The sequence below is a fragment of the Oryctolagus cuniculus genome, chromosome 9 (genome assembly GCF_964237555.1).
Source record: "Oryctolagus cuniculus chromosome 9, mOryCun1.1, whole genome shotgun sequence".
Classification (NCBI taxonomy): domain Eukaryota; kingdom Metazoa; phylum Chordata; class Mammalia; order Lagomorpha; family Leporidae; genus Oryctolagus; species Oryctolagus cuniculus.
Window position 1 is genome coordinate 113,854,596 of NC_091440.1, and position 12,790 is coordinate 113,867,385.

General features: G+C 41.1%; 1 protein-coding gene across 2 annotated transcripts in view; it reads left to right on the forward strand.

Moving 5' to 3' along the window:
• DERA (deoxyribose-phosphate aldolase) overlaps positions 1 to 9,952 on the forward strand; it is a 122,417-nt gene extending 112,465 nt beyond the window's left edge. For both annotated transcript variants that reach the window (XM_002712636.5, XM_051850797.2), the window contains 3 exons: positions 2,919 to 3,031; positions 8,930 to 9,079; positions 9,393 to 9,952. In XM_002712636.5, coding sequence (XP_002712682.1) covers positions 2,919 to 3,031; positions 8,930 to 9,079; positions 9,393 to 9,449 — 320 coding nt within the window. In that variant the 3' untranslated portion in view covers positions 9,450 to 9,952. The remainder of the gene's footprint in view (positions 1 to 2,918; positions 3,032 to 8,929; positions 9,080 to 9,392) is intronic.
• The last annotated feature ends 2,838 nt before the right edge of the window (positions 9,953 to 12,790 follow it).

A 12,790-nucleotide genomic window follows, 5' to 3' on the forward strand; every position in this document is an offset into this window, starting at 1 on the left:
GGATTAGCCTATTGAGCCACGGCGCCGGCCTAAATAAATCTTAAAAATAAGGAAACTCTAAGCAGCTGTCGCAGCCAAGAAGAATCTTTAGGGATGTAACAATCATAGTACCCTTGATGGGATTGGGCTGAGTAAAACTAAGGAAATCTGAAGTGTAGGTGTTCTTAATTATAGCAGCATTGGTTCCTTAATTGTGACGAATGCACTGCACTAATGTAAGATGGTAATATTAGGGGCATATGGGGCGTAAACATTATTTTAAAAAAATTTAATTTACCTTAATTTATTTATGCCATACACACTTGAAGATACTTACTTTCTATTTGTGTTTGTAATCCCATACTACCTATTTTGTTGTTCAAATGGTCCCAGCTTTGACCACTTGGAGCTCTTTCAATATGTAAACAAATGTATGGGCCGCTGTCGTTGCTCCTGGACTACTACTGGCTATGTTTTGCTCCTCAATATGTGAGGAAGAGAGTCCACCCTTACTCTGCCTTCAGACTCCTTTGGTTAACTTTCGATGCTTTTTTAAGTGACCATGCCTTTTTTTAGTCCTCCAAATATAGCTTTGATCTTTTAATAATCTTCTTTCCTAAGGTGCTTACAAAACTTTAGAAGATATTCAGTAACACACACAAAAACCTTCGAGTGAATCAAAAGATAATGTTACATCTTAGGAAAACACATCTTGGTCTCATGGTGAAATCTCTGGGCATGTTCCCCTCACCTTAGCATCTACGTGGAGGCTCTGATTGCTTGCCTTTGTCTTACTTCTGAGGTTGTAGAAGCCAGGGAACAATTCAGTAGTCTGTTCAGTAATTCATTCGTTCATGATCTTAGTGTTGGTATTTAAAAAACCTTGGCACTTGAGATTCTCTTTGCTTAGTTTGCTTAGATTCCCTTCATTCAATCTGTATTTGAATTTCACTAATCAGAGATGCTGTTCTGATGATTGTTTACTATTCCCCTCCCCAACTCAGTCACTATCTCATCACATTACATCATTTTTCTTCATAGAACTTACCTCCATTTGACATTTATTTGTGTGTGTGTGTGTGTGTGTGTGTGTGTACATTGTCTTTTTCTTCTAGAAAATCTGCTCACAAGGGCAAGAACTTTGTTTTGTGTATTGCTCTCTTCTCAGCATCTAGAATGGAGTCTGGCACATAGTAAGCACTCAGCAAATGTTTGTAGATTGTGTGGTAGCCTTATCTCCATTTCTCCCAGTCGTTGTACAAACTCAAAGGAAAGAAGGCTTTCAGTGTACGGCTCTGATGTATCAGAATTTTTCTGGTATTTTTACTGATTGTGACTCTACCCAGATTGCTTTATTTATGTTATAATATTACTTTACTGTTTTCCAAGTGCTTTCACATAGATTCTCTCTTTTGATGCTTTGTGTGACATTGTGAAGCAAGTAGGAGCTTTGTTGATCTATTTTATAAATGAGAAAAGTAAAGAGATGAAATGAGGAAGATGACTGTCAGAGCCATAGCTAGAAACCAGATCTCCTGACTTCTGACTCAGAATTACCTAGGGTTCATGTTTCATCTCTACATGCATGTAGAATATGTGGTTTTGAGGGCACAGGCTTGATTATTAGCTTTTGTATTTTCCACACTCCTTACTCCTAGTGTGCTTGTGTTTCTATTAGAGCCTCTCCGTTCACAGAATGGTTGTAGCAGTGTTTTTTCCAACCAAAACTAAGAGGGAACTTAGTTTTTTTGGCCACTTTTTTTTTTTTTTTTCAAATTCTATCTCCCATTTCCTTGAGGAACCTCGGGGGAATCTCAGAGATTAGTTTTATATTTGGTTCTATGGACTTGGAACCATGAATTTGCACACAAATCACCTAGAAACTGTTTTTATGTTAGACTCTGCTTCAGTTGAGCTGATTAGGGCCTGAGAGTCTGCATTTTTAAGAATCCCCCTGGTGTTGTCCACGCTGCCTGCCCATGGTCCTGGTGTGAATATTTGGAGGCTAGGTAACCACATGAAAGGTGGATTCTCTACCTAGCTATTTCTTGGGAACACTACAAGTAACATAAATTAAACTAGATTGTTTTGGTTAAAATTCCACCTCCTCCATTTACTGTGACTTATTTCTTTCAAGCAAGTAATTTTTCTGTGCTTCAAGCTCCTTTTTACAAATGGAGGCCATCTTAGTACATTGCTTCTGCAGTTGCTATAAGGATTGACTGAGTTAATACTTGCAAAGGGCCCAGATATTTGATAGACTGCACATAGCACTCAGTGGATCTTAAAAAATAGTGTCCCTTCATTGTCTCTTTGTACTGCTCCTATGTTGTGAAACTACATTAGTAGGTTTAAGATATATTTGAGAGGAGGAAATTGTTCAAAATATTTGCAGAGTATGAAAGAGATGGTGTCGTTTATGAAAATCTTGAACTGGTTGAAAGACATAGCGCTTCCATTACTGAAAAATGCATTAAAAAGCAGCTAATGGTGACCCTTTTTGTGTTTTACCAACTGTGCTGTGTGCTTTCTGTCAAATATGAGGAAATGAGGGGGAAATGAGTAGGTACTCCAGTGTCATAGTAAAATGATATATAACTTTGAGCACAAGGCATAAAATTGTTTTTATTCATCTCAATTATGCATTAAGTAAACCAATTTGATTATTTTAATTTGTGGTGTGGAAATATGGAGGCAGGAAGATTAAAGGTCAGTGAGAAATCCATTTGGGACCTAATTTAACCCATTTGGGAGTAAGATGTCTGGACAGAATTATTTTAAAGGGAGATTTTAGTTTTAGTTTTTCAAATAATTAATAAAAAATAAAGTTGTGTTCCTCTGGAAAAACAATCTGTACAACTTATTTCTTCACTGATTCAGAAGTGCAGAAAATAAGTTTTTAATTAATTAACATGGAATTTTTCTTCTTTTTGTTTTAGGAGCAGATTTTATTAAGACCTCTACTGGGAAAGAGACAGTAAATGCCACCTTCCCGGTAGCTATAGTAATGCTACGGGCCATTAGAGATTTCTTCTGGAAAACTGGAAACAAGGTATATATTATTGCCAGCAAATCTTCCTTGAGAGTAAGATAATGTTATTTATAATACCAGTTACAGCCACCACGATAACTGTCTTTCTATGCAGAAGGTGTGAATGAGTTACCTTTATTAAGATAAATGTTTAATTTACCTTTCATTGTAAAAGAACACATTTATGGAGAAAAATGTGCGATTAACAGAAAGTGAGTGTGAGTGTGGGAGTAAGTATGTGTGATCAAGATGTAAACTCACGTTATGTCCTTTTATTAACCGAAGACAATTTTATCACTGACAAGAGATTCCTAAATAGGTTCTTTAACGAACTAATTCTGCCGCAACACAGAGGCATTCTGGCAAGGCGTTGGCTGGCGAAAACAGGTTAATGCAGAAATTAAACTTCCTTGAGGAATGGAAAGAATTGCAGAGTAACATTTATTGAATGATAAGCTGTGGTGGTGATATGAAAAGTATGCAATATAATGGGAAATAATCTTTTCCTGTCATTATTGAAGGACACACATAAATTGGTTTTTCTGTTGGGAAACCCCCGGTCCAGAAAAACTTATTACTTTTAATAATATGAGGTGAAGAGAAAATTCTCGAGGAGATGAACTTATTAAACAAAATAATGAAATGCTGTGAAACAGCAGGGAAAAGGTAGCTAGACGTTATATAGCTCTTGAATTAAATATCCATTTTGGCGTTTTATGCCGGTTGGATGTGCTCTTTGGAACACTGTAAAGCTGAGGAGGGTAGAGACCAGCTTTTGTCAGCTTTTTGAAAAATAATACATATTTCTGAAACATATGAAGTTAAAAGGAAAAATGTGTATGAAGTGTTTTTTTTAAATGAGTTTGGATTTTCCTTTCACTTGAAGTTGCTTGTTTAGCTGCAAATTACCTCAAGGGATTTTTTTTTTTAACTCATTGGAGGGAATGGGGTGTGCGTGTATGTGTGTGTGTGTATGTGTGTGTGTGTGTTTTATGGTTTAATGAGACCTTCCCTTCCTGAAAGCCGTATTTTAAAACCAATCTTGATTTTTGCTGAACAGAAACCCCCAAAAAAAGGCCTTTAATCCTTTGCAGTGAAAGTGATGACTTTATATATAACTGTAGATTCAGTTTATTTTGGAAAAGGAAATTTTTGTTTTGTGATGCACTTCTTTAGAGATGAAATAAACATCTTCCAGAATTTTCTCCCCTAGAATAGCTTCCTCTTCTTAAGTACAAATAGGGTGTCTGTTGTAACCTACATAGGAACGCCAACACAACTTGAGTAACCTGTACTTGTCAGTCTTTCTGCAAAGATCTAAAGAAGTTAGAAAAATTATTATTTTGAAGATGAAAAATCTGGGTCTGACAACACTGGCATTCCATATCAGAGCACCAGTTTGAGTCCCTGCTTCTCTACTTCTGATCCAGCTCGCTGCTAATCTGCCTGGCAAAGCAGCAGAGGATGTTCCAAGTCCCTGGACCCCTGCTACTCTCACCCAGGAATACCCTGATGGAATTCCTGGGTCCTGGCTTCCATGTGGTCCAGCCCCTGCCATTGTAGCCATTTGGGGAGTGAACCAGCAATGGAAGCTCTCTCTCTCTCTCTCTCCCTCTCATTCTCCCTCTCCGTCACTCTACCTTTCAGATAAATAAATCTTTTTAGATTATGTAAAAATAAAAACATGAGAAATCCATCATTGGTCCTTCCATTGAAATGACTGCCATTCACTGGACTACTGGTTCTCATTCTCTGCAGAACACTGAAGTTCAATGTGACATTTTTTAGACCTACAGATGCCTGGGCCCACATCTCTGGCAACTGTGGACCTAGGCTATGTTTGGTTATCTGGGCTTCATCAGTTCGACTTTCAAGATTAAAACTTGTCCATGGGGCCCAATCCTGTATTGTTCTTAATAAACATTTACTGAGTCGTCAACCATGTGCCATGCTCACCAGAGTTAGATGTCATGAATACAAAAAGGAGCAAGTCTGTTCCCAGGATAGCTGTTCAACAACCAGCAAAGAATTTCAATTCAGGTTTTTAGTGCTCAGTGTCCTGGAACAGGTACAGGGGAAGGGACACTTTGTAGTCTTTCAGTTCCTTCTAATTATGTTGATTCTTCCCTCAGCTAATAAAGTCCATCCAAGTTTGGTTTGTTTGTTTTCAAAAGGTAGAGAGACAAAAACAGAAAGAGATATCTTCGGTCTGTTGGTTTACTCCCCACGTGCCTACAACAGTCAGGACTGGGTCTGATCAAAGCCAGGAACCTGGAATGCAATCTTGGTCTGCCACATGAGGGACAGAGACCCAAGTACTAGAACCGTAACCTGCTACCTCCCAGAGTGCACATTAGCAGGATGCTGGAATCAAAAGCAGAGCTGGGACTTGAACCCGGCACTCTGATCTGGGATGCTGGCATCTCAAGCAGCATCTTAACTACAACTGCTGTACCCAGTGCCTTGCCTTTCCACAGTTTCATTAAGAAAGAGGCAGGGTGTGTGTCAAGTCATAGTCATTGAATCACATTTAACTTCAAAAAGAAGGGTCCAAATCAGGCACAGCCTATTATGTTGTTGACCGGTTGCCTGGGCATCCCTTAGACTGTAAAGTTTCAACCTCATTGATTTAAGTGGTGTTTTAAAACTGTGATAGCTCGCCTTCCCGAACATGATTAGTGTCCCTCCTGAGAAGCAGAGGTTTAATATTTCATTACTGATTTCATTATAGATTTATGTTTTCCATATTCTCTCCCTTAATAAAAAAAGGATAAACTCATGTTAGAACTTCTCTTTGGAAACATTGCCAAACAGACTTGCTGACACAAACTGAACTACATAGAAAATCTATATGAAGCACTGCCTAATTGACAAAATGCTCTTGTGATTAACATGTATGCTAATATCAGCTAATTGATTTTTCGGGGGGCCTCTTCTCCACAAATAACCTCATCTTCCTTATCCCCTTCTGCTGCCTTGCAGAGGCGTAACTTGGGTTCCAGGGGAATAGCAGATATGGTTAGAAGCATGGCACAGCTGCTTAGCTGTGTGATGTTGTGTGACTGAGGCAGGGAAACCAGTTAGGAGTCTTACTGATGCTCCATGTGAGAACTGATGTGGGTCCAAACTGAAATGATAAGGGAGGGTAGAGAGGAAGGTGGATATGTGGGAGATGCAGAAACTGAGGAGGTAGGATTGACAGGTGTTGACCATTGATTGGGTGTGATATAGCCAGGGAATAGCAGAGTTCAGGTTAACTCTTTTTTTTTTTTTTTGACAGGCAGAGTTAGTGAGAGAGAGAGAGAGAAAGGTCTTCCTTCCATTGGTTCACCCCCCAAATGGCTGCCACGGCCGGTGCACTGCGCCGATCTGAAGCCAGGAGCCAGGTGCTTCCTCCTGGTCTCCCATGCGGGTGCAGGCGCCCAAGCACTTGGGCCATCCTCCACTACCTTTCCGGGCCACAGCAGAGACTGGGGCTAGAACCCGGTGCCCATATAGGATGCCGGCGCCGCAGGCGGAGGATTAACCAAGTGAGCCACGGCGCCGGCCCCTCAGGTTAACTCTTAAAGTTTCTTGCTTGGGTTAATTGTAAGACTGTTCATTTGTTGTGTAACCTCTCTAGCATCCTGCTAGCAAAATCGCCTCTTGCTGGTGCTTTCTTTGGAAGATCAGCTCTGAGTTATAAAACGTGTGAACTTTAATACTAGGGCTGTGGGTTGTTGTTTCAACTTCCCAATTATAGATGCTCTACTCTATTGAATAGTCAAGTTCCTGGAACAAAGAAATCCAGATAATCAAGGCTTTACTGTATATGCACTGTATTTTTCCCTTTCTAATGGATCCAGGAATGTCGTCTATAAACATCAGATACTGGCTGAATTGGGTTATTTTATGGTCAAACCAAAAAGACTGTGAAGTCTGAAGAACTCCTCTACCACTTTGTCCTGCTGTGTTTACATACTTGATCTGCCTGTCTTGTATATAACTGGGCCCCTACAACTTCAGAGTAAATCCTGCAATGAACTTGATGAAAACAGCCGTCAATGCTTTTCACAGGGTTGCTGCCAGTTTGCTTAGGGTGAACCTGTGGCCTCACTGATTCAGTCTTTTGAATTTAAATACATGTGTATGTGTTTTGAACGCCTTCGCAAAGGTTGAAAGGTGACCGTACAGTCTTACTTGTAGAAAATTCCAACAAACGAGCTCTTGTGATACATTTTCCTGTTTATTGACACCTTTCTTGTTCATCCCAGGTCCACAGTTCCAGGGTACATGGTGAATGTTTGTGATTTCCCAGTAAGTGAGATGTTAATGAGGGTTGCTAACCCTCATTAGTGTCTCCTTAGAAGCAGTGACATTCTTCCCATTAATCTTGGAAAAGTCACTTTATAGTATAAGTGGATGTCAGTCACTGTATAAGGGGGCTTAGTGCCCAGGGAAAGAAGATTTGGATTCCGATGAGTCAGAGAACAACTCGGAGCCCTTTGTGGCTTTGTATCTCCTTTTCTCACAGTGGTGATGAGAAATTCTCAAGGGACAGCCACTGGTCCCTTGACAGCAGTGGGGCCACAAGGAGATACCCACCTTTGCATCCATGGCGGCAGACACACACACAAAGACATCTGTACAGACTGTTCACTGGAGAGGCCTGTGCAGTAGAGTGTAGACCCTTTCATGTACTGTACTGTACACCTGATACTGTAAACATACTGTAATAATAATGTCTCACACGGAAACGAGAGAAACGCTGGGTCAGCAGCAAGCTGTAGTTTTTAAAAATGTTTTTAGTTAAACGTTGAGGAGAAAAAAAAAAAAAGGCTTTTCCCCCAAAGTATCATGTGTGAACCTACAACACCCTGACCTCTTTCTCTCCTCCTCGATTGTATGAATAACCCCGAGATCACCTCTTAGAACTGGTTTTAACCTTTAGCTGCAGCGGCCATGCTGCCACGTGTGTATATATATGACGTTGTACATTGCACATACCCTTGGATCCCCACAGGTTGGTCCCCTGCTGGCTGCCCCTTTCTAGTATGACGAGTTAACAAGTTGGTGACCTGCACAAAGCGAGACACAGCTATTTAATCTCTTGCCAGACATCGCCCTTCTTGGCGCGATGCTGTACAGGTCTCTGTAAAAAGTCCTTGCTGTCTCAGCAGCCAATCAACTTATAGTTTATTATTTTCTGGGTTTTTGTTTTGTTTTGTTTTCTTTCTAATCGAGGTGTGAAAAAGTTCTAGGTTCAGTTGAAGTTCCTGATGAAGAAACACAATTGAGATTTTTTCAGTGATAAAATCTGCATATTTGTATTTCAACAATGTAGCTAAAACTTGATGTAAATTCCTCCTTTTTTTCCTTTTTTGGCTTAATGAATATCATTTATTCAGTATGAAATCTTTATACTATATGTTCCACGTGTTAAGAATAAATGTACATTAAATCTTGGTAAAAAAAAAAACAAAAAAACAAAAAAAACAAAGACATCTGTACACCTCCACACGTAGCCACATGTGCGTGTCCACACTCATCCACAAACAGCCACACCTAACTATCCTCCACAACCCCCCTCCCCCGATATATATATATATATATATATATATATGAGTTTACAGACAATCATGGCCCTGAGCCAAACAGTTGCATAACAGACCTGTGGGCAGCTAGCCAGGCAGGTGGACCTGTTGGGTACCATGACACTGGTTACCATAGAGACCCACAGATGAGAGGACAAGGGCAAAAGGGGTGGAACTTGATAACTTCACCTTCCCCAGTTCATCTCCTCAACAGTCAGTGACCTACACTGTTATTCTGGATGAAGCAAAAAAGACTGGAACTGGAGAGAGAATGAAGACTCTGTACACAGTACCATTTTCCATAGCAATCCAATAACAATAAATGTTCTGTCACCTGCTCTTTTAGATAGGCTTCAAGCCAGCAGGAGGCATCCGCAGTGCAAAGGATTCCCTTGCTTGGCTCTCTCTTGTCAAGGAGGAGCTGGGAGATGAGTGGCTGACGCCTGAACTCTTTCGAATAGGTGCCAGCAGTCTGCTTTCCGACATCGAGAGGCAGGTAAGTAATAACCCATTGCCCTGGGGATACACTGGCAGGTGTTTCTGAGAAAGAAATTGGAAAGTCAGATTGAGAGGAGCTCAAGATGAAAAGTCATGTGGTTGATCTCATCAGATCCAAACCTCTGCCTCCTTCCAAGTGTGCCTCCACAAGAAGGAGGTTGGGTGGAGAAAGCTACAGAGACACTGCTAGTGAGGTTTTAAAATGAAACGCTAATTGAAAATGTTCATTGTTACGTGATAGGATAATTGTTAACTGATATGTGTAATTATGTGATAATTATTAATTAGCTAAACTCTGTTTTACCTTGCAGATTTACCACCATGTGACTGGAAGATACGCTGCTTACCATGATCTTCCAATGTCTTAAATCAGCAGCCAGCTCCAGAGAAGTTCTTTACAGTGATTGCAGAATTGGCAAAAATTGCTTAATTAAAATCAGGAGAATAGATAGCTGACTTTTCTTTCCTCTTAAAATTTCCAATGAGCTTAATTCAAAGAATAAAAGAAACAACAAACAACTCCACACATGCTACTCATTGCAGGCACATCAGAAATGGTCTCACTTACTAGGCAATGCGTGCAGTTAATTTTGTGTGGGTTTTCTCCTAAAAACTCTGAGATGTCGGTGACGGCTTTGACAGAAGTCGAATGGCCTGAGAAGCGTGCTGTAGCCAAGGAGAGAGCAGCGCTCTGGAACTGCAGCTGCAGCGACCTCAGGACTCACTGACTCAGCGCGAATTTCCTGAGAATAGTCTTTAATTTTTGCAGCGGATATGCTCTTTTACTAATTGTTTTGCTAATGGAATTTCTGGCATTGTTATATGAAGCTATGAACATCACTGAATTTTTTCAATAAAAAAAATCCCCGTAGTTGTCTGTTTAAACACATATACACACATGTACATACACTTTAATTATAATAATACACACTGAATATGAATCTGTTAAACAGATAAGGGCAGTTTTATCTGGGGTGAATGTTGTGTCACAGTGGGTTAAGCCACTGCTTGGGATGCCTGCATCCCTTGTCGGAGTGCCTGGAATCAAGTCTCACCGCCGGTTGCTATCCAGCATCCTGCTGATGCACCCCTGGAGGCAGCAGGTGGTGACTGAAGTACTTGGGTCCCTGCCGCCCATGTAGGAGACCTGGATGTAGTGCCTGGCTCCTGTCTGACTTAGCTGCACCCTAGCTGTTGCAGGCATTTGGATAGTGAACCAGCAGGTAGAAGATAGATCTCTCTTTGTCTGCCTTTCAAATAAATTGAAAAGAAAATGAAAACAAAAGAAAAGAGAAAAGACCAAAAAAAAAAAGTCTTTGAAAGTTTTAGCAGTCACCTTTTGAATCCCTAGTGGATTCCTTGGGCATATATCTCAGATCAGGTGCCTGCCTGCATTATTAATGAGCACCACATATGTATAAATTCTGAAACTGAAGATTTCCCGGCATAGTGAATAGGGGGAAACAGCAAACACTGAGGTAGACTCAGCGTGTGTTAGGCTCGTTACGCATGTCAGTTCATTTAGTCCTGTTCTGCTCAGGAAAGTACAGTAAGGTTTGAAATCTGTACAACAGTAAGTACTGATAATGCCACCTTGTGAAAGGCGGGTCTGGAGAACAGGATTTAAGCAGCTTGCCAAAAGTTGCTCAAAATTAAAGAGTCTAGTGTCTAGTGCCGGCAGGTGTGTTCAATCAAAGGAATGAATGAGGGTCCCTCAGTGCACACAACTAAATGCACATAAACAGAACTCCCTTCAGCTCTGGGGAATGGCTGCCTGCCTTGTGGTGTCTCATTCCCCTTGCTGCCTCCCTCCTTCAGCTCTTTAGCTTGCTACCACCTCTACCATATTATAAAACTAGTTGCCTTAAAAAGTGATCTTTTCATCCAGAGAAAGTCATTTTTTTTTAACCTTCCCTGAACAACTCTCCAGCAATTCTTTTTAAGACTCATTTTATTTGAAAGGCAGAGTTAAGTGGTGGGGTTGGGATGGGGTGGTAGGAGGGAGGGAGAACTAGAGAGATCTTCCATCCGCTAATTGACTCCCCAAATGACCACAATGCCCAGAGCTGGTCCAGGTTGAAGCCAGGGGCTTCATCTGGGTCTAACATGTGGGTGCAGGAGCCCACGCCCTTGGGCCATCTTTTGCTGCTTTCCCAGGCATATCAGCAAGGAGCTGGATCAGAAGTGGAGTAGACGGGACTCTAACCGGTGTCCATATGGGATGCCGGCACTGCTGGCAGTGACGTAACCCACCACTCCATGACGACTCTGGCTTCTCCAGTAGTTCATAAGCACAAACCCACACTCAGTCTTCTTTTCAATGTCTCGTCTGCTGAATTCTAGCCTAGCTCCTGCCTCTTTCTAGGTTTGGGACCTTGGTCCAGTCAGTTCACTTCTCTTGACCTCAATTTCTTCATCTGTAAAGTGATTGGGGCAGGTGATCTCAAGGTTAGTTCAGACCGAACATTGCATTACCCTAAGGATAATTAGAACAAATTCAAGAAAATGTTTTATGGCTAGAAAGAGAAAACACTTTTGTACCAATCTAAATTGAAATTTGCCTCTCGGGAGTCAATTAAGCTAGTCCCTCAATGCACCTCTCTCACTGTAAATGAAATGACTAAAATGAGAACGTAAAAACAATCCTGCTTCCCCCCCCCCAGTGCCTTCGCAGGATGCTGACTCTTGACTTGTGCCTTTGGATATGGTCAGTGGCTCTGAATGCCACATCTCGTTCCGTAATATGCTGGCCCAGGTGCCCATCAGTGGACTGGCCAGTCACCTTTGGAGAAGAAACATTACAGAAAAAAATAATTACATTCCATCACCTTGGAAACTATTCCAATTTCACTGGGGTTTCTATTTTCCTCCCATTAAACCCAGCTGGTCATTTTCGTTGATCAAGTGAACAGGCATCATTATCTTCAATTTTAATTTATATGAGGCATCCACTGAAATCGACCTCTGCGGACAATTACAGATTCACATAGGAAATTAAGACTGGTGAGTCCCTCAGCCCTATTAGAAGCTGATGAGCATGGTCTGATGTAAAGCTAAATAACGTTATATTTTGGGCAACAATCTTATCCTAAGGACCAGGGGGCCCTTCATCAGGAATATCTGCCTCTTCTTACCTGGCTCTTGAAATCAAATATAATGCAGATGACTTTCATAGGAACCCCCTCGTTAATGTTGATTGCTATGAAAACATGAGAGGAAGAGGTCATTTCCGAGGTGACTCTGATTTACTACAAGCAGATTTGTGTACTTCAAATCATTGGGAGCAGATGCTTTATAAAATTAGAAAATGAGGTGCTGTATTCTGCCTTGAAAGCGTCTACATCAATAAAAGCAACCTTCTTTTCCCCCCAAAACTGTTGCAATTGCCCAGGAAAGCCCAATAGGCCCTAAAGTTTTATTTTCAAGCAATCAGTCATGCAGTTTGGGAGCTTAAGGAGACCCTGGGGAATATCTAGTGCAATTCTGTCGTTTTTTTACATGAGGAAAGAAACTCAGAGTGGAGGAGTCACCCATGCTGGGTCACATTGAAAGTCAGAGCCGAGGCCAGAACACACATCCTCACCGCATGATGAAATACAGTCTTTGGAACTGAGCATGTCTTATTTGTCTATGCACCCTGCCTTACTTAATTAAGTTTGTCAGCATGGGGATGGCAGACAGGCAGAAGACTCACTTGTGCCTCTAGGTG